The 22,405-nt window shown below is 51.2% G+C and overlaps 1 protein-coding gene across 4 annotated transcripts in view; it reads left to right on the top strand.

The window, feature by feature from the left end:
* Window positions 1-22,405, top strand: part of ERG (ETS transcription factor ERG) — a 221,515-nt gene that overhangs the window by 172,827 nt on the left and 26,283 nt on the right. For all 4 annotated transcript variants that reach the window (XM_037042964.1, XM_037042966.1, XM_037042963.1 and 1 more), the window contains one exon: window positions 9,501-9,652. In XM_037042964.1, the coding sequence (XP_036898859.1) occupies window positions 9,501-9,652 (152 nt within the window). The remainder of the gene's footprint in view (window positions 1-9,500; window positions 9,653-22,405) is intronic.

Here is a 22,405-nt window from a genome sequence, read left to right as displayed (position 1 = left end):
GCCCAGGCCCCTCTGGGCGTGGCTCAGACCCTGGGGACAGGCACTAACAACCACCAAGCCAGTGGGAGGGGCTCTTGCCCCCTTGCCTGAGTTCAGAGGGTCCGCCTTCATCACATCAGTGGTTCTCAGCCGCAGTGATCGTGCTCCAGGGCACATCTGGCAATGTCCGCAGACATTTTTATTGTCACAACGCGGGGGAGGGGGACGTTCCTGGCATCTAGTGGGTGGAGGCCAGCGACGATGCTCAACATCCTAAACAGCGGACAGCATCCCCCCGCCAAGAAATGACCTGGCTCCAAATGTCAGTGGTGTCCAAGGTGAGAAACCCTGTGCCAGACCAGCGTGCACCTGGTGTTTCCTCTGCATCCTATATGGGGTTGGCTGCCGTGAGGACGGGTTAGGGGAAGCTCACGGTCCAGCAAAGGCGGAAAAGGTTCTGTGAGAGAGCCTAACCAGGACAAGGACAGAGGGCCCAGTCACAGCTGCAGGGAGGTACGATTCCCACCACCTGGGCAGGAAAGGGGATCGTGAGGAGTAATCGTAAACGTCATTTCTACAGCACCTCGTGATTTCTTAGATACAATGTATCATCCCATTTCCTCCTTAAATCTACCAGATGGCATTGTGACTGTCCCCATTTTCCAGATGAAGACCATTGAGTTTTCAAAAGTTTTGGTTCCTTTGCTCAAGTGCGCCTGTCGTAGGCCATTGGCCGAGGGCCCATGCCCCTCCTCGCTCCCTTGGGGCTCTCCCTAGGGCTGGACACCCTTTCTGTGCCGTCTGGGACAGCAGCGGGTTTCTCCAGGTGACGGACAAGCTCTACGTTCTATCTTCCGAGAGGCGCTAAATGCAAACGCTAAATTCCACTAAACACGTGGAGTGTGTGTGTGTTGCACACGTAAAGGTTTAGCTCTGAAAGCGAGTGCTGTTTTACTGCCCCAGGCCAATTGCCTGCTCTCGCCTTGCGTCGTCTTCCCGCAGTGTCTGCAGACGAAGCCACCCCTTGAAGGCAGCAAGTGTGAAGCAGAGACCCGCACGCAGTCTGAGTGCCCCGGTGGCCCACTAAACACTTGTGGGCCAGGAGTGTTGAAGACAGAAATTAAAGACAGGAACTCTCCAGGTCTGGACAACGGCCGCTCATGTGCCCTGTCCTGCGTTGTGTGGGGAGAGGCTTTGCCCAACCACCGGACAAGAGGATCTCGGCTGAAGGCCTTTTCCTATCAGGTTCTCATTGCATGTGTGACCCCAGGATCAGTGTCCCTCTGTGCCTTCCTACTTTGACATGCCGAGACTGGACTTCACGTGTACTTTTCTCACATTTTCCATACGACTCCGCCTGTCACTCAGGACAGTGAGATGCACAGCTCTGACGTGTTTGCTCCTCTCCGCCTCAGGGTTCTGAAGTGGATCAGCGTGAACAGTTTCCTGGTTAAGCTCGGCCGCCGGCCAAGCCGTGGGGGGGTGCAGAGCCGGAGACTGGCACACTGGTGGTTTTTCCAAACCGTGATGGTGAGGTCAGGGAGTTAGCATGTCCCACTTGTAAAGGGGCCTGTGTCTCTACAGATGCCAGCTCGTGGGGCTGTAAGCTGCACTGTGCGTGGGTGGAGAGGGCCTCCGCCAGGGAAAAGGGCGGTGGGGAGGGCAGAGGTGCCCCGTCCATCCATCCGTCCATCCATTGCTGTTGTCTCTTTGGATGTGAAATGACAGGCCTCATTTGGTAAGAGAAGAGAGCCCAGTGGCCAAGTGCTTCACTAGGATGCCAGCAAATCCACAGGGTCACCACAGTCATTGAGGGCGGGCGGCGGGGGATGGCTTTGGCATTTTTTTGTCTCCAAGGGGAAATCATTTTGGTTAACCAGAAGTTACATAGCCTCTAATGAAAATAAAAACCTGAAGCACCTGAAATAGCTATTGGGCTTCAGTCTCCCCTCCCTGAGAAATGAAAGTTTTTCAAGCAAAAGAAAACAAAACAAAAGAACAGAACAACAACAAAAAAGGACAAAAACCCTCACAGGGTAGAAAAGATGTCGTGTAACTATTTGCAGAGACCTCAACTTAGAGAACATTCTATTTCCAGGTGGTGAAACCCAAAAGGATGCATTCAAGGTGAACACATCCAGTGGGCTTGCTGATACCCGTTTTCTGCTGCGAAGAGAACTTTATAAATATGTACTTAAGTAACGAGACTTTCCCAGGGAGACTTCCAATCCCTCTTAGAGACAAAGACCTCACTGTGGGTACACTGCTGGTGGTGACTTTTTAATTAATTTAGCCTTCAGCTGCTTTGGAGGTCACGGGGAAGGGCGGCGCTGGTGGGAAGAGCCCGCGAGTCCAGGTGTAAGGGAGCATAGTTAGCAAGGGCAAAAGTCAGGCTGAGTTGCGAGGACAGACGTCTGCAGTTTTGGTCTAAGCCAGGAGTTCTCCATGAATCACTGCCGAGCCCCACCCACTGCTGGGCCACAGGCCCGAGGCAGCCTTTCCATCACCTCTGACTCAGAAATCAAACAGGCCCACCCACCAACTACCCCAGAGCGCTGTAGACAGTCCCCTCCTTGTCTTGGGCGAAAAATACCTTTTGTGGTGGCTTACCTCGCTTCACGCTGTAAAACTTGATTAGGAGTTTGTTCAGGACTAAGCGTGTGCTTTCAGGATTCTCAGGGAGAAAACCCCGTGTGGAGGGAATGTTTGGTGTTGGGTTCTGTGGGCCGGCCCCCTAGGGAGCCCGCCGGCTGGTGGGAGGGGCCAGCCGGCCCTTGGGGCTCTTTGGGTAGAGGGGCCAAAGAAAACCTTTGTATTGCTCCCCTGTGGCTTCATCCCTAAAAGTCACCTAATAAACGAATGGACATTCTTGAAGACAGTGACATTCTAATAAACAGTGAGGGGTTGGACACTGCATGGGAGTCAGTGGGAGCTCATCTGCCCATGACAGAGTCATGGGGGTGGGGTGGGAGAGATATGGAATATAGATTGGGGCATTTGGGGAGGGGCAGATATAGGGAGTCGGGGGGAGGGGCCTCAGCCACTCAACCACAGGTGCTAGGACAAAAGGGACACTCGTGTGTCCCCAGCACCTGGGACAGTGCCCCGCATAGAGGTTTGCTCTGTGAATATTTGTTCAATGAGCAATGAATTGAGACGATCCAGGGCTATCCAGATGGCTGAGAAGCATCCTGGGGAATGAGGATTTACCCAAAGGCACTTCGGGTGCAGGAAGAGCTGGGTTGCATGTGGCCGGTGGGGGTTTGTGTTTGGGGAAGGTCGCTGTGGACCTAAAGCCCGGAACTCTCCCACCAGCATGTGCTGGAGACCACGGCAGCAGAGGCCTGTCTCCAAGTGTGAGAGGACTTCGGGAATAGGAAGGAGGATGGGTCTCGAAGGAAGGGTAGCTTTTCTAGAGGATCCCCAGGTGTGCCTCTGTGCACCAGAAGGAGTCACATCGATTTCCTAAATTTGATGTCAGCTCTCCTGGGACTTTCTGGAAGGCCAGAGAGCCTATGCTAACTTTTTAGCTGGGGGGTGTATCACAGATTTAATGTGACTAGTGAGCTTGGGGCCGTTGCATGGGGCTGCCTTCCATGACATTCTTGGATAAATGAGGCCATTCACATTTGGCCCAGAGGACCGCACAGGGCCGAGGCTCCAGCCTTGTCAAGCCGTGCCCACGTCTGTGCCTTGTCCCCATGGGTCTTTTCCGCCCACGTCTGTGCCTTGTCTCCGTGGGTCTTTTCCATAGTGGAATCTGCCCTGCTGCTCTGAGTAGACGCTGATGTGGGAAAAACCAATGTTAGATGCCAAGTTTATTTTCCTTTTCAAAAATCAAAGCTTTAATTTCTCAGTACATTTTTATAGGCACATTACTCTTTTTTCAAGGAAAAAAAAAGGTGCCCTGGCTGGTGTGACTCAGTGGATTGAGTGCCGACCTGTGAACCAAAGGGTCCCTGGTTCAGTTCCCAGTCAGGGCACATGCCTAGGTTGCAGGCCAGGTCCCCAGTAGGGGGCGTGCGAGAGACAACCACATGTTGATGATTCTCTCTCTCTCTTTCTTCATCCCTTCCCCTCTCTCTAAAAACAAATAAATATTTTTTAAAGAGAAAAGGTATTATGTATGGGTACAAGAAAGGAAGCTTTTGTGTTAGGCTGGGGCCCACCTAATCTTACAGAGTTAGGTTGGCTACTTCTCCGATGGGCCAGCTTCTGTCTTGGTCCTCCACTCTGTCCCTTCTCAGGCCCACGATCTAAGTCAGATTCGTTCCTGCTTTGCCCTCTCAGCAGGGGCACTTCCCCTGTTTCCTCTTAACACTCGAGAATGTTGGGCCATCGGGTGTGCAGAGTGTGCACCACGCCGAGCCCCTCGAAGAAGTTTTGGGGAGGAGCACGTGACATCCAACTGTACATTGAGGTGATCAGACATCAAAATTCCTCTGTGTATCCAGATAACGTTGCATCTCCCAGGAGGCTCTGCCTTCGCCTGCACACGGATGCCTGATTAAGTTCACACCTGCACCTTCTCTGTGACTGTCCTCAGGGCCACTCCCAAGTCATTCACTGAAAACACCCAGTGTGACGACTGCACCCGGTCTACTGAGGGTCAGTTTGTGTCAGCTTTACGTTGTGCATCTGTGAAAGAGACCCCATCCCGCGTGGGGTCCTGGAGTGTGGCGGTCAAGTATTTGGACTCAGGACCCCGGCCACCTGGAGCCCAACCTGTGTCACCTTCTCTGTGCTTCCCCTATGACATCCCTGCTACAGGTGTTGACTCGTAGAGCTGTGTTGATGGAAAGAATAGTAACAGCTAACCCATAGCATTTATCATGTGCGGGACAGCATTTTAAATGCTTTAGCCACATATTGATTACAGCGTTAATCCATGAAAAGAGCTTGGAGCCACCCCTGGCACGAGTCCGATCCAGACAGAAGTCACAAGACAGAAGAGCAATCCAATGAGGTCTGTGCCTCTGTGTCTTCTCCCAGCACTCGGGTGCTCTCAGAGGCAAACTTGACATTGAAACACAGAAATCAGAAGACTGTGGACACTGGACTATATAGCGTTCCATCCCTTAAGATCTTTTCATTTTTAAAATCCCTTGCTTGTTTATTTTTTTCTGTTCCTGCCCGCCTCTCCCTGATTGGGGACAGTTCCTTTCAAAAGCAAGCAGCAGCCCACATGGAGGGCTGGCTGGGGACCCGCTGTCCCTCGGGGTCCGTTGCTGACGCAGCCGAGAGCTGTGTCTTGGGAGCACCTTGCTTTGTGCCCAGCCTCCCTGGTTCGTCTCTCCCCATCCCCCTCACGGCCGCCATTTCACAGCTCGATTCTCTGAATCTGACTTAGGCAGCTCTTATAAATAAATGGGATCACATAATATTTGTCTTTCTGTGACTGGCTTATTTCACTCAGTGAACTATCTTCCAGGTTAACCCATGTCATCCTATGTTGGAAAACTTCCTTCTTTTGAGATGGAACCGCGTTCCTTGTGCCTATACGCCCCGTTTCCCTGGTCCGTTCGTCCATCAGCGGACCTGTAGGCTGCCTCCGCACCTTGACCCTGGTGAACCGCACTTTGATGCGCAGAGGAGACTGATTTCTCTTGAGGACCCGATTTCAGTTTGAGATGAATATGTGTAAGTGGGACTGCTGGGTCCTGTGGTTATTCATGTTTAAACACTTTTCACGGGCCTCTCAGACCGTTTTTGTTACAGCTGGCCCGTTTCGCACTCCCACCGATGGTGCTGCGAGGGCTTCGGTTTTTCCGCCTCCTCGCCAGCGCTTGTCGTCATTTGTTTGGTTGAGATGGCCGCCCTGACAGTGTGAGGTGATAGCTCACCGTGGTTTGATTTGCATAATGACTTCTGTACGCTTTTAAGAGGGCCTGAGAGAAAGATCTGGGACATGCTTATTGGCAAAAAGAACTCCGTGTTGCAAGCAGGAAGACAGAGGCCCAAGCAGTAAGACAGGGCATTTCATATTTTCCAAATGACTATCCACTGAGCAACCATCTGATGAACTGCTTTAGGATTTTCACAGAAACGGCTAGAAAGCACCTGTAGGAACACTGAGAATACAGTACTCAAAGGCATGCCCTTGGCTGTGTGTGTGCATTTCAAAAGGAATGCATTGAATGTCCAGATCTTGTGCCGGCCGGCGGGGTAGAGAGCTCGCGATTGTCCCCACTGGGCAGGGCTCAGTGCAGGGGAGCCCCACGCTGTCTGTGGGAAGTTCCCTGATGTCGGGGCACGTCTGCGCGTGCGCAGTGATGGTGCAGCGTGGTGCCCTCCGCGAGGAGGCAAACTCCGCGTTCTGCATCTTTTCTCCCCACTCCTGGGCAAAGAGCTGAGCGGGTATTTATAGTGAAGCTTTTAAATTCGTACTTCCAGCTCCCTGAATCATGTTAGGGTTTCATTTTCTTAAAGCAGTGCCTAATAGACGGCCCTGAAAATTTTTCTGCTCCAGGAATTGCCTCTGTTTCTTAGGGTTTTTTATACACATCCTGGTTTTGTCTCCCACCTGCCCCACCAGGCTCTTGTGGGCACCGGTGACTGATAAGCCCCCAGAACAGGGCCACACAAAGATGCCCTCTTTTGCTGTTGAGATTTCCAAGGGTGAAAACAAGGGGAAATGACTGAAAAGTGAGAATGGAACGCTTCAAGCCACCTTTGTCTGATGTTTGTTGACCACCGACCTCGAGTCCAGCATGTGGACCAGTGGGCGGCCCTCTCTCTGCCCCTGGGCTGGAGTTCCCTTAGATTTATTCTAAAAACTTTTTGAAATGATCCATGGCACAGTTTCATTCTGTCTTCCTCAGAAGCTTAAACAAAATGCCATGGAAAGAAGGTTATTTTTTTTATCGTCCTGAAGGTGCAGCTTGTGAAATTCAGGTCTGTTGGTCTGATGTTACAATGGAAACGGGGATGGGGAAGTTTGATGAGCTGAATTAGGTCTCGTGGTTATAACACGAAAATGAAGGAGCTCCCCCCAAACACTTACTGACGTGAGCTTTGGAAAGCTCTGGGCAGTGAGATTAATAGCCCGTCCTCTGCCTGGGTTCGATGGGGGTCTGGCTCCAGTACGTGGCCGCAGGTGTGGAAATTAAGCCAGTGCAAATGAAGAAAATGCAAGAAATGGTCTGAAGGGTCCACAGTTCCCATTTCCCCTATTTCTGGGAATCTGTTTTCTACATTGCTCTGACCTTTCACATTTTCGATAGTGAACTGTCGTGCTGGAGAGGGAAGAACGGAGGCTGCCTGGGGCACAGCGGGCACTCGACAAAAACAGCTCAATGAAGGCAGGAGGGGGTGACTCGGAGCAGGGCTCCCCCAGGTCTTTGCTCATCACCACTGCATCTAGTCTTTTTCCTGAAGAACCACATCCCTTTTACTCTCTGCCCTGGTAACTTCTCTCCTTGAGGCAAACAAACCAAAACACACACTCCACTCAACTGATGGAATTTTCCGAAGGGCCGGGAAACTAAGGTTCAAGCGAAGACACTTGGTGTTTTGATGCTGGGATGGGTCTTAGAGAGATAAATGTTTGAAGCCAGGAAAAATCGCATCAAGAGGAAATAGTGCCTGTGTAGGCAGCGCTGGAAAGTGGAGGGCCTGCACCATGGGAACTCAGACAGTCATTAGTTTTGAATTTCCGTCATGTTAGTACAGCTGTGAGCACACCGCGGAGCAGGGCGGTGTGTTTCCAGGCCCACGGTCAGGCCTGCATCCTGGGCGGCCCCGGCTGTAGCCTCCCCCCACAGATGCTAACAGCTTCTCACCCGTAGTCAGCCCGCAGCCCTGACACTTCAGCAACTGATGCTGAGGACAGACCTGTGTTTTTGAAGTTCCCGGGTGCCGAACCAATTCCCCTGGGAGCTGTGCAGCCCCAGTCGGCTCTTCTGCCCACACCCCTGCCATGGCCTTCGGGTCCGGAGTGACCTTCATCGTACCTCAGCCTTGCACCACCCACAGAGCGCCCTTGTGCCCTAAATGGCTGTGACCTTCTCAGGCTTGAAGGTCAAGTCCATGCCAGGGCTCTCGTTCCGTGATTCTGCAAGGAGGCTGCAGAGCTCCCATGAACAAAGTGTGGAGGAGACCCCCCACCACCCTCAGGCCTTCAACTTCGGGATGGAAATCTAAAATCCAGCAGGGACGTGTGGTTCCCTGGAAAATGAAAAGTCACGTGTCGGGTAGAGTTCGAGAGGCAATATCTAGGAATCCACCTTAGAGGGTGTAACCCAGACCAGGGCCTCTCTGCCACAGTGACCCTGGATTAACCATCGAAGAAGGTTTTGACGTGTTTTTCTGTTTCCTCAGTAAACCAGACTTTCTATTGGGAGTTTTCTTATTAGACAGGATTTTACCAGTTCCTATAACTTTCCAATCTCAAAAACTTTTTTCAAAAAAAAGTACTCCCTTTTTCCTTTTTGCAGAAAGGCAGGCTTGTCCTTCTCCTAATGGCTGTGCTGCCTTATTAATAGCAGCGCTGTGAACTGTCCCCCAGGGCCCCGGGGGCCGAACCCCTCCTGCACCCACACCACGCCGTGCCATGCACACCCCTGCCTGGGCACTGGAGTGCGCTCTCGGCCGTCTCCCAGGGCGCCCTCTGCCCCCGCCTCTGCCCGCCTGCTGGCACCCAAGCTCGGGACCTTGTGAGCCTCCAAGGCCCCAAATGAAAGAGGGGCTTGAAATTGGGATGTGAAATTCCACACAGGGATTTCGCCCTGAAGCTTCAACAAAGAGGAACCTCATCTCAGGATAAGCCTCGTCGACCCTGCCCGGAGTCGCCTCCGGCATCTGTGTGCGTGGCCTGCTGACTGTCACGCAGCGAGAACAAACGGCAGTTCACCGTCTTCTGCACATGTTTCCCATCCGTTGTCACAGAGGGAGTTTTGACATGACAGTTTCAGGAGGAGCTGGCTGAGGAAATAGAAGCCAGGTGGCAGCTTCGCTCCCCATGTGCCTTCTCTGTGCTGGGACTGGGCCTGGCCCCTGTCACAGCTCAGGCAGCCAATAACAAAACACCATAGACCGAGGGGCTCACGCAGCAGGCATTTATTCTGCACAGTTCTGGAGACTGGGAGTCCAAGGTCAAGGTGCTGGTTGGGGTGGTGTCTGGCGAGTGCCCTCTCCTCAGGTTGCAGGGGGCTAGTTCTCACTGTGTCCTCACAGGGCGGCTGGAGAGAGCTCTCTGGTCTCTTCCCCTTCTCATAAGGGCACACGAATCCAATGTGTTGGCCTCATCCTCCCAACTCCATCTAAACTGATCTCCAACCAGCCCCACCTCCAAATGCAATAACATGGGGGATGAGGACTTCCACTTAGGGACTTGGCGGGGGGGCAGGTTCAGTCCCTCACAGGCACTGCATTTGCCTGCTCTCGCTCCCCTCTCCTCCTTCCGTCTCCTCCGCCTCGCCTTCCATTCGCCTTCCTTGCCTGTCTCTGAATCACAGCGAGCCCAGGGCGGCGTGTTTTTCAGTTGCCACAGTAATAGGGGAATGTATCTTTTCCTCCACCAGGAACTCCCCCGATGAATGCAGCGTGGCCAAAGGCGGGAAGATGGTGGGCAGCCCGGACTCGGTCGGGATGAACTACGGCAGCTACATGGAGGAGAAGCACATGGCACCCCCCAACATGACCACGAACGAGCGCAGAGTCATCGTCCCAGCAGGTCAGACGCCCGTGTAAGGTGTCACAGGATGGTCTCTTCCCACCTGTGGCTTCCGTCACCCTCCGTGGCCTAGAGCAGTGGTTGTACGTGGGAGCCAGCAGGAGTGGGTCCGCGTGTGGTGAGGTGTTCACTGGCGTGTGCGTGTGCGTGTGTGAAAGAGGATGGCCCCGAAGTGCCCTAGAGGCAGGAATTGCCCTTTCGCTAAGATTATTTGGTGTTAAATATCTTTTCTTTTATGAAATGCTATTCATAATAGATGATAGCCTTGTTAGTTTTTCCTAAAAATTTTTTCTTATCTGGGAAAATAACAAGTTGGGAACCGTGCGCCGCCTGTTCTCAGAGTCCGGCGTTCCAGCGTCACTGGCCTGTAATCCCGATTCCGAGAACCAGAGCTGTGTTCGCCACAGAATTCGTTCTAAACCCAGCCCAGAGCAGGGACCTGGAGGAAAATGGCAGGCATGTGTTTATTTAGCAAAACTCGAGGTAATCGGAGGACGGACTTAAAGCTCCTGAGAGGAAATGCGTAGCATGAAATTGAAACACCACGGCAACGAGCTCAGCAGCCACCGTGCCGTGAGCCTGGCTCAGGATTGGGTGTCTCAGGCAACAATTCGCAGACATCGTCTCATGTGGTCCTGAGACGTAGGTGGGCTCATCACTGTGCTCCCAGGAGGGAAAGAGAGATCTGCAAGGTCAACTAACTTGCCCAGGGCCAGACCGCTAACCAGAGGCCAAGTTAGAATTTGAAAAGATCTGCCCGGATCCTTCATTCTCTCTCTTGAGGTGGCGGATTAAATCTCAGCTCCTGACAGTAGCCCCCATGAGTCCCTCCCATCACTCATTCCGGCCATCTGGTCACCCTGCCATTCTACCCAGGGGCCTGAACTCGCTGGCAGCTCAGCCTGCAAGCCTTGATTCCAGGTGGTCCCATCCTTCATCGGGCTGTGTGCAAGCACCTCTTCAGAGCGGCCCTTCCGGACCACCCCTGTCTGGAGTCACTCCCCACTGCACCCAGTGATTCCCCCTCCCCCACCCACCCCATCTTTCTCTACTGCATTCCTCCCATCTGTCGGTACAGTGCACATTCATGTGAATGTTCGCTGGTCATCTCCCTCGCTCCATGGACGGTGAGCCCAACAAAGGCCTCACCCGAGTGGCCAAGTGCAGCGCCTGGGAGGTAGTGGGTGCCCCCGTGAACACTAACTGAGGGAGAGGCAATGGAATGAAACCTAGTCACTGGGCTGCGTGCACAGGTCATTCCTTGTGGCCACGGTTGTAAATGGCACACGTGGATGCTGTGTGTGTGAACTTGATGGTCCCTTCCCCCAGGGAGAGTGATGGCAGGCACCTTCAAATCCTCTCTGTGGTATGACTCCTCCCTCTCACTCTGCCGTAGGCTCCCATCCGGTGGAATTCTACCACCTTCCACACAGGAGGGCTGAGAGGGCAGAGTGCTGGGCAAAGCACCTGACTTGGATTCTTGGCCTGGGTTTCTCTGCAGGGCTGTCACCATGGGCTTTCAGCACACTGTGTGAAGCTGATTTGATACAGCTGGGTATGAGAGGGCTCAGTCTCTACGGCCAATCCTGATCTGCAAGCCCCTTGTGGGGCTTTCATAGGACACCGCAGAGCTAAAGTCTCATGTGTGCCTTGTGTGAGGGACAAAACTGGTTTTGATGTTTGACACTTTTACAGGAGCCATGTTTATTTGGTTTGGTTGTGGCAACTGGGATACATACCCAAGGTGTGTCACTTGTCACTGTGCTGAGAGCAGGAGGCATTTCCTTTTAAACGAGGGAAGGTGCAGAAATGAAAGGTCCAAGGTGCCTATCCTGGGTGTGTGGCACCTCAGCAAGGCTTGAGAGCAGGGATGTGCTTGGGGACACCTGGGAGGGAGACTGGCCAGATAGAAACAGGATGAGGCATAAACCCAGAAAACTCCCACCCAAGCCCACTCACCCTTTGCCAACCCCCTTAAGAATTATGTAACTTCAATTTAGGCAAAGCTAAGTTTTTCGTTTTCTACAATGAGAGAATCAGTCTGCCAAAGGGCCTGAACTGGAAATTTCTTGTCTTGGTTCCTCAGGGGATCACAGACCCACGAGGTGATGCCTGGTGCCACCTACATCCTCTACCCAGTGAGGTCATAATTCTATCACACCATCAGTATGTTTTGATGTCATTGATGTCCTTTCCAAAAAGGCCAGGCTTGAGGCTTTCTGTGTGAAGTAACATGTTTAGAAAATAGGAGAGATATTCACATGGGGAAGTGGCAAAGAGCCAGTTCAACCTAGTCTGAGCCGAGCCCCCGCCATTTCTGACCCAGGGTAGGTTCTCTCGTGCTGTGCCTGCTAGGTTGGGGGAGGGCTGGCCACGCAGGTTGGCTCACAGTCGGTGTTTGTGTAAAGGCTGGTTTCGGCTCCTGAAGAAAGTCCTCTTTCAGCGGCTCCCGCCTCAGGTTGCTTCACACAAATGCAGGCAGTTATTCAGTTGGTAGCGTTTGTAAGAGTTAATTGTGGCTGATTTTGCAAGTTGTGTCTTTCAGTTATTGGTCAAGCTTCATGTGTGTGTGCTCATACACAGGCACACAGATGAACACGTGTGCACGCACACACACGGCCACATTGCACAATGCAGATCGTCCCCCAGCATGGCTGCGAGGCTGCAGGACTTGGGGCAGCCCCCTCAGCTGCTGTACCCACACCCCAGGACCCCAGGACCCGGGCCTCCCTCGGGCACATTTTGGGCATAGAGTGCTCTGCACACAGGGAGAGAATTCTGCAGACCTGGTTCCAACGGTTCATATAGCTTCTACTAGATAGAGGCCTTGATTAATACTCAGGAGTGCTCATCATAAAGACAGCTCAAAAGGTTATTACTTCTAAGTATTGTACCAGCAATCAACTACGTACCAATGTTCATATTCTAGACCTAAAAATGGTTCCAGTACACACAGGCCAGGGAGTGGGTGGTTAGAGTGAGAGGTGAGAAGACAGGACCTGGGGCCTTGTCTGTGCTCAGATGGGGCTCTTGAACTTGGACTGCTCGCTTCTCAAAGTCTCTAGTGTTGATACTATCTTAAACTCCAGAACTACAAAGAAACTCATAAAATGTCTCTCATGAATATATATATATTCTGGAATCTAATGTATTTACTCTGCCTCCTTATTGCAGAATGGATTTTAGAAAGTTCACACAAATGTACACAAAAGAGCAAGCTAGAGCCAATTTAAAACAGAGATGGATGGGGACCATGGACTAAAGGAAAAACAGAGACAGTGGAACCAGGAGGGAGGTTCTATATATATATATATATACATATATATATATATATATGTATAAATGCAAACTTTTAAATCTTGCACAGTTGNATATATATATATATATATAAATGCAAGCTTTTAAATCTTGCACAGTTGCAAAAACTGGGTGTTATTTGGCTCCAAGGTGTCAGCAGGCAGTGCGAAGGGGACCCATGACTCGGCATCCCACAGGACAAAAGAAAACTCGTGTGGGGAAGGTAGCCTTGCTGTGGACTCTGAGTCGAGAGAAACGTGTGTTCCTTGACTTGCTATAGTAAGATTTACAGGGAGGTCATGAGAAAAGCACCTATCAGTGGGGCTACTGGGCATTCTGAGAAGCCCTGGCTTATGCCTGTTGTCTTGGCAAAATTGTTGGATGGTGTCTCTCCTTCTCAAAGTGTACTGGTTAGACAATAAATCACGTCTGTACTTCCAATCTGTCTTTGTCTTATCTATGTAACTATCTATCTATCTATCTATCTATCTATCATCTATCTATCTATCCCAGGAGTGTCAAACTCATTTTCACCAGGGGTCACAACAGCCTTGTGGTTGCCTTCAAAGGGCCAAAATAATTTTAGGACTGTGTACATGTAACTGCTCCTTAACTGTTAAGGAGTTGAAATTCCATTCGGCCCTTTGAAGGCAACCACAAGGCTGATGCGGCCCCCGGTGAAAGTGAGTTTGACACCCCTGCTCTATATGGTCTGTCATCTGTCTGTCCATCCATCCCATCCATCTGCCATCTCTCTGGTGTGCATGTCCGTATGTCTAGGTCAGCATCCCATGGGGCTGGCTCTTTCTGACACCGTTGTACATCAGTGTCATTGGTGACATCAGTGTTGATCATAGGGACCCAAGCCCTATGACCTGGCTAAGCGGCTCTTTGTTGGCTCAGCTTAATGTGGAGCCCGACTAGGACGTGCTTCTCCAGTGGGATCAGACCTGTTGTGTCGGGAATCCCGGGGGGGGGGGGGCGTGCGATTTAAACGTGCACGTGCCCAGACTGGCTGCACCCAGGTGGGGGAGGGCTCTCCATTGTGGACACGCCCCTTGGCAATTCTCATGCATAATAAGGTGTGAGAAGCGCTGGTCTGGCGAGAAGAACTAAATAAATTCTACTTAAAATATGTTAATTATTCTGAACAAAGGTAGGATACGTCACTTTTGGAAGAGGGAATGGTAGAAGGAAGAATAGGAAATAGCAGCTTCCCATTAATGTTCAAAGAAGAAGAATCATCGTCATCATCGGCCTTTTGGTAGGAAGGAACTTTGTCTCCCTAAAGCTCCTCCCTGAAGATGTGTTTTGGGGCTTGTCCTTGGCTGGCACGCTGGATTTGGTGAAGGCCGCGTGTCAAGGCGTTCCCAGGGACCCCGGGACCGTCAAAGACACGGCATGCGGTACGAGAGCCGAGGAAGCACCTCCCCAACGTCCCTTGGCATCGGCGCTGAGCTCCATTCGGGCACCTCGGTCGAGCACACGACCAGCCCCGAATGCATTTTACTGGGTTCTCACCAACAGCCGAGATGACTTGGGCACGAGGCTGGAATCTGACCTCCAGGTATTTCCAGTGCTGCCTCACCAGGGCTGTGGAATAGGTCAGGGTTCAGAAGCAGTGGGTCCCCGTATCACACAACAGGACCGGTATGTTCTCAGGGACATGAGTCTCGTGTCTCGCGAAGTGTCTGCCATCAGCGGCACCGCCCCTCCGTGTGCCAGGCGTGCCTCGGGCAGCCGCTGTCCCTTTGCGGGCATTGACAGTGTGCTCAGCGACGTGCTAACCAGTAGCCCGCACAAAGAGGAAGGTACGGTCTTCTCCAAAGTTGCAAAATGCTGACCCGAATGCAAGAGGGCCTCTGGGTTTAGCAGCTGACATTATTTTGAAAGGTTTTTCTTTTTCTCTGTTTTTATTCCCTAAGGTGGGTGGTAAAGCATTGAGCTTTTCAAAGGTTCTGCTTACTTTCTAAATATCCACCTTGAGCACAAGCCCCCGTGGAAATCCGAAGGCTCAGGGGTAGGGCTGCTGCGTCTGTGTCCTCACTGGTTTACTCCATTCATTCATTCACTCATTCACTCATTCGCCAAGTGCTTCCTGTGTTCCAGTGACCATGAATAAAAGCTCGTATGCAACCGAAGACTCCCTCTTCTTGGCCCCCAAACACACACGGGTGAAGCTACCCGTATGGTGTCTTCCTCAGACCCTCCGCACTGGGGAACTTCTGCTCAACCCAAGAAGTGTTCAGCGAGTACTTGTCACTCATGCTCGTCCCAGAGGAAATCACCCGAAGCTGTCAGAAGCAGATAAGCCCCGTGGACACAAAGCAGCTCATGATGTGGGAGTGTGTGATTGCGTCCCAGCGCGTGATTCAGACCGGTGACTCAAGACATCTGGGGAAGGAGATGAATATAAACATGACTGGTCAAGAAGGGCTTCCTTTGTGCCCTTCGGGGTCTGATCCCTAACTCCCTCTGCGCCTCGGCTTCCGGCGCCACACCCTGCCCTCCGGGCACATCACTGAGTTCCCGCCCTGCTGCCTGGCCACAGCCCGTTGTCTTCCTGTGCGCTGTCCCCGCTGAGTGACACCCCTCCTTTCTATGCCCACAAATCCTTCTCATTCTTCAAGGCATCTCTGAAATCCACCCTGTCTGGGAGGCCACCCTTGATCTCTTGGCAACTTAATCGCTTCTTTTACGTCTTACTAAGTCTTTTATTATGACACTTCATTTTGTTTCCGATTATATTCTATAATGCATCTATCTCCTTATTTAAATCTGGGTGAGAAGCCTTGTGAACTAGACTAGTGGTGAACACATGAACCAGACTACTGTTCAAGTAGAAATTAGGGGTCAGCATTGAGGCAATTAAAGGTTAGTAGAAAGCCAAGGTCACATGAAGGGAGAATGCAGCCGCTCTGGCCACAGCTTGGCCACCCTGCTCGGGCTAAGCTTCCAGTGTGCCTTTCAGTTTCCCGGCAGCCGCACTAGAAAGAGTCATCGGGGAGTAATTCCTGTTTTCAAACAGAAGGTGCCACAGGGAAGGCCAGCGTCTTCTCAGAGAAGAATCCCTGGACTTGACCCTCGGGTCCCACGGAGGCTGGTGAACGTGACCGTCTTCCCGCCGCAGCTGCGACACCGCATTTCACCAGCCACCTGTCACATCCTCCACAGAGAGCGGGTTGCGGCAGAGAAGCGCTTGGTGCCGACCGACACCTGGCGCCCAGTGAGAGCCTTTGCTGTCTGGCGACTGTGCGGTCGGGGTCCGGAGCCCCACCCAGGCAGAGGGCCCACATAGCTTTCCCAGGAGCCTGCCTGCGTGTGGCACCCCCAGGCTGGGCTTCGACCACGATGACCGACGAGTCATAGAACAGCATCCCCTCAACCATGCCCGGGCGGCCAGCACCGTGTGTTTTCGTCCTAGTAGAGTTGGTGGTGGTTTATAAGCCTGTCTATTATTCCCTTAGGTCATTATAAGCTTCGTGGGTTGGTGATTGCGTCCTTTGCATCTTAGTCACCAGACAAAGTAGCAAGCAGAGGTCGGCAAGGGGCATTTACTGAGCTCATGGCAATCCAGATTCAGTTACTGGGAATCCCAGAGTCACAGGGGCTGGAGTTGCAAGATTCTTGATGGTCTTTGCTCAACCTCATGTATTAGTCAGGGTTCTTCACAGAAACAAAGCCAGTCTCTCTGTCTCCCTCTCTCCCCTCCCCTCTTGTGTACACACACACACACACACACAATATCTACCACCTATCTGTCTGTCTGTCTGTCTGTCTATTCCGGGGAATCCCCTTGTGGGGTTTGGGAGGCTGAGGCGTCTGGAAACCCACACCCTGACATCTGCCAAGGGGAGTCCGGGGAGCCCACGGTGCTCAGCCAGCAGAGGACGGGTGGCAGGCAGCTCCGGTCCTCTCTCCCTCCACTTTTTTGTTCTCTTCGGCCCCCAGGGAACCCCAAGACTCCCACCCACAGAGGGGAGGCCCTCTGCTCCCTTGGGCTGCCAATTTAAATGCTAATCTCTTCTAGAAACGCCCTCACAGAAACACCCGAGATAATGTTCCCTAAATATCTGGCTTCCTGACCCAGTCAAGTTGGCAGATGCTTCAGGAGCCTGTGCCTTTGCACTTGAGGAGACAGAGCCCTCCAGAGGCAGCACAGGTCCCCTGGGACACGCGCACAGGCGGGTAAGAGCAGAGCCGCTCCGGGCGGGCCTTGCGCGTTTATGTTGGAAGAATCTGACGTCAGAAACCACACATTTCTCTCTTGTCCTCTGTCAGGCCGAGCTGAACTCTCCCCAGGACCCCTCCCACTCTGTCTGCATTATAGTTCGGGTTTCCAAAAGCTTCTGGTTAAATTCCTTCTACGCAACTTAACTAAACAAGCAGATCAGCTGAAACGTTCATCCTAACGTCAGTGTTAGTTATTGTTTTAAACTGTCAGCGGAATAGCGCTGGAGGACACTCTTGGGGGCTCACCTGTGACCAAAGTCCCACACACCGAAACGGTGGCAGCGCCCGTCTGTCGAGTAAGTGCGCGCTGTCGTCAGCACCTGGCCGTCTGCACAGGTGAAACAGGTGTTACCCCATTTAACCCCCGTGGTCCCCTGTCTTTTAGGCGCTACTTGTTCCCTCTACAGGTGGAGAAACTAAAACGAGGGACGCTGAGCACAAGGCATCCCAGCCATTGGAGAGCCAGGGTCACGACCCAGGTCTGTCCGACCCCAGAGCCTTGGGTCTTATGCCTGTTCTGGACTCTCAGAAGCACCTCGGGAAGAACGCAGGGCGGTAGCGGGTGGGACAAGATCATGACGTTGTTGCAGAGATGCCGAAGTGGCCTTCTCCGAGGAGACCGAAGTAAACAAGGAGAGGGTGGGTGAGATGTTCAAAATAGTCTCCCTGTTGCCCAGCACTTACCTTTACGTCTCTACGATGGCAATGGTGTATCTGTTTTGCTTAAAACCCAAAGAGAAGAATGGAACTGAAAAGAGCTGAGATTGAGCATGACTGGCCAGGTGGATGTTGATGAATGTAGAAAAAAATTTAAGATAGATGATGTCGGTTTGGTTCACTGGGTGTTTAAGAAACCTGTGAGACCCACAGCGTGGCCCAGCAAGCCACCAAGAGCTCAGGGTGAGCGCCCCTTATCAGGAATCACACCCTTTAGCTCTCTAAACGCCGCCGTTTTCTAGCTCTGGGATCTGAGGAGTCACTTAATTTCACTGTTCTTTATTTCCTTGCCACCACAATAAGGATGGCAGTGACGCCGACTGTATACGGTGCTGGATGGATTCAGTAAGACAATACACACGAGGGTCACCAGCAGTGCCTGGGATGTGAGGATTCCTCAAACAATCGCTGCTCTTTCTTCCTGTTTGCTTCGATGCTGGAGACAGAGGGACAGAGCCCTGGACGCCAGAGCTGGGTCAGCAGGCACAGGCATGCGGCACACATCAAACAGTGCCCCCACGAAAAGACATGTGAAGCCCTATCCCCCAGTGCCTTTGAACATGACCTCATTTGGAACGAGAATATATTCAGAGTTAATCAAGTCATGATGAGGTCATTAGGGTAGGTTTCATAAAGTGACAGGTGTCCATTTCCAAAGGGGAATTTGGACACAGACATACATGGGCGAAATGATGCGAACACGCAGGGAGAAGCCGTGGAGCAACAGAGGCAGAGATTGGGGGGGACGCGACTGGGAGACCAGGGGCTCCGAGGACAGGCGTCACCACGGAAGCCAGAAGAGTCAGGACGGACTCTACCCAGAGTCCTGGAGAGAGCGCAGCCTGGCCAGCATGTGGGTCCCAGACGTCCAGCCCCCGCCCCCACCCCCCCACTGGGAGACAATACCTGTCGTTGCTCTAAGCCACTGAGCTCAGTGTCGGCAGACCTCAGAAACTGTCGACAGAGCACACGTGTTGGCAGGGGAGAGAACACCCAGGGTTCCCTCTGGAGTGAGGCGGGGGGAGGGCCAAGGACAAAACTCTGGGGATGCCCCCGTGTCGGGGGCAGAGACAGAAGACTGCAGGGAGAAGGTTTGAAGTGGAACAGGTCACTCGGTGTTGAAAACAGGATGCACACAGCAGAGCTGTCGAGGAACAGCTACGGGGAGGCAGCAGGGGCAAGACAAACAAAGAAAAACCCAATCTGAAACCTGGATAATCACGCAGCAAGAGTGGAGCATGGCCCCTCCGGGAACGCATTTTGGCGTGTCAGAACATCGAGATCTGTTTGGGGCCCACGAGTGTAACTTAGTCCTGTCCTTTTTGAATAAAACACATAATAGGACGGTGGTTTCTCAAGCCTGTGGGGGACAGGCATACTTCCCCAGAGATGTTGACAATTCACATGTGCAGTTCGTTACTGATAATCAATTAATTAATAAATGAACAAACTAGAGTCTAACTTGACCTAGGTTGGTGACTATTTCGAAAATGGAAAAGTTTTAAATAGGTAAAAAAATGTGCAGGAAAGGCTCTTGGTTCTAGTGAAATATTGAACTTAGAAGGAACCAGGAACCAGAGACGGTCTCTGTGCAGAGCACCTAGAAATGCTGTATAGAATCGAACATCCTGTTCATGCAGCTGAACTGGGAAGAAGTGAATTCGTTGGAGACTGAAAACAAGGAGGGTGCTGAGAACAGAGCAGCCCATTCTCCCGCTGGCACCTGGGCATCTTTGGTGGCGTGGATGGGGTGGGGAGCCGGTGCCTGTATTGTACTGAGACTGGGGTTTAAAGGTCAGTTAAGGGCAGGAGATGAGGTCTTGGCCTTGCACACAGCAAGGAGTTGAGACCGAGCCTCTCCCCAGCCCTTAACACAATGTGCACACAGCTGTGAGTGCCAGCAACCCTGGGGCTGAGAAATGAACCAGAGCAAAGCGGCCATGGCTCATGATAACCTTGGGCCCCTAACAGAAGGGCATACAGAATCTCCCCGGAGAGGCATGTCTTGTCTCCAAGCCTTACACGTTTCTTGCAGATAAAGACCGGAAGATGCCTCTGTAACCCCAAATACAAAAATAGGAAGAAATGGTCTACCTAGACCAAGATTCAGCAAAAACAACACTTGACATGCTCAAACTCTCAAGAACATTGGATAATTGAAGTATAGGATAGAAAATATTAAGTAAATAGATTTTAAAATGATGAGCTACTTAGAAAAAGGAACCAAAAAAGGGAGAAACAAGACAATGTGGAAATGAGCAAATAATTTTGAAGGAGAAGCAGGACTCCTCGAAACACAAAAAGATTCACAAATTATCAGAGACGCAGATGAGTTAAACAGTTGATTTGAAAAAGCTGAAGAGTGAAGTAAAGAGTTGGTACTGTTCTCAGAGAGCAGCGTAGTGACGAGAGATGGAAAATATGAGACAATGTCAAGAGTAGGAAGGACTCATGATAATGTGCTATGCTGATCCGATAGAAATTTCAAAAAGGAAGGAATCAATAATGAGGGAGATGAAATATTTGAAGAGATGAAAGCCGACTTTTCCAGAATTGATGAACAAGACCATTTTCCACACAGGGGACGCGCCAGCCAGGGGAGGAAAACTAAGAATCAGTCCAAAGCAGTCCCACTCTGGTAAGACCGCAGAAGAGCAGTGACCGGGGACACTGAAGCCAACTAAAGAGAAAAGACAGACTTTCTGAAAGTAACGACAGTCCCCAGGGCAGCGCGCTGTCCAACAGCAAAGCAGAACACAGAGGGTGGTAGAAGAAAATCCCTGGTGACCTGGGAGAAACGGGCGTATTTCTGGCTCTCTTCTGGGCTCCCATCCTTCTTATTGCCCGCCAGAGACCCCTCTCGGAGCCACGTGAAGCCAGTGGGGTCTTTAGAATAAAGACTTTGGACGAGTAAAATAGACTTCACAAGGATACAGAGGCAGCAAGTTTATCAGAGTGCAGTCTAATCCATTGTGTAAATTGAGGGTGAAGTAAAGATTCTTTCAAAGACAGAGTTTGTTGCTAACTCACTCCCAGTGCAGGAGATAACAAAAGATTTGATAAACAGGGAAAGAAAATGGATCCTAGAGGGAAGGAGTGAGGTAGAAGAAGGAAATGAGAGCAGTGAAAATGGGTTAATACGAGGGCAGATGAAAGAGAAATGGCAGTAAAAGGACCGCCCCGGCTTCCTAAGGGGGGGGGGCACAGTAAGAAGGTGGAATAAAACCCCGGACACCATTATCATGCGTGATTAGGGATGGATGACAGGAGTTTGAGATTTCTGCATTCCTCACATTGTTGGGGAAAAGGGTGTATTTGATGATTACACATACTTTGTTTCAAGATTAATAAGTGAAGAAATAGAGCCAAAATGTTAAACAGCCAAGCCAGTGGAGAAAAAAAAAAGAAAGGAAGAAAAGTAGATTAATCTAGTTAGACATTTGGAAGGGAGAAATAAAGAACAGACAAAGCAAGGGAAATAGAAAGCACAAAATAAAGCAGTAGAGGCCAGCTAAGTCGGTAACAATAAATGTAAGTAAACTTGCTACTGAGACAGAGAGTGAAGGGTTTCTTAAAAACGCCATAAAGTCTGTTGTGCGCTAGCCACAAAAACGTGTATCAGCACGCAGATGGAATAAGACACGCTGGTCAAATTCTAATCAAAACAGAGCTGACAAACGTGGAAATAGAAAGCATTACTGGAAATAATTGAGGAGAATCTTTTTTTCATGACGAAAAAAGATTACGTTCACGAAAATGTGTAACAGTGAGGGACTTGCATGTGTCTAATCACATAGCCCCCCAGCACATAAAGAACCAGAGAAGTGGACAAATCCACGTTGGTGAGAGGTTTTAATTTGCCTGTCTCTGTAACTGATAAATCAATCACACAAAAATGATATATACATTACCAATTTCGATTCAGTGGTTATTTATATAAACCTGTGCCAACAGGTAGAGAGACTGTAGTTGTTTTTAAACACCTGAGGTGCGTGTGCAGACACTGCCCATGGGATAGGACACCGAAGAAGAAACCACCTATGTGAAGAGTAAGAAGTGTCGTGTGACCTCACTCACCAGCCGAAGTGCAGTGAAATTAGAAATCAATAGAGATCGGAATGGTAAGACTCCCACCCACAGATGTGGAAACCAAGACTTACAGAAACAGCCTTGAGGATAGGCTGTGAAGAGACCACATTTCCATCTCTGGTGGGCTAACGCTCAGATCCAGGCAGAGGCGAAATGGGAAATTCTGGCAGACTTCTGAGTGTCTGGGACAGCAGATTGGCAGGCTTGTCAGGCTCCCGATTTTACAAACAGAGACCTCGCTGGGTGGTGGTGTGTCTTAGAGGCACACTTTATTTTAAGGTGTTTGTTTTTCCATTATCAAGGGTGACTTTTCTGTCTGGAAGCCAGTACTTTGCAATGACATCGATCAGGGAAAATGACACCCGGGGTCTGACACCAGCCCAGCTGTGGTTCAAGCTCACTGTCGTCCCTTCCCCT

This window comes from Sturnira hondurensis, unplaced genomic scaffold (assembly GCF_014824575.4).
Source record: "Sturnira hondurensis isolate 20B ecotype Veracruz unplaced genomic scaffold, ASM1482457v3 Scaffold0003874, whole genome shotgun sequence".
NCBI classification, from domain to species: Eukaryota; Metazoa; Chordata; class Mammalia; order Chiroptera; family Phyllostomidae; genus Sturnira; species Sturnira hondurensis.
The sequence above is the reverse complement of the archived record's forward strand: the minus strand, read 5'-3'. Positions and strand labels throughout refer to the sequence as shown.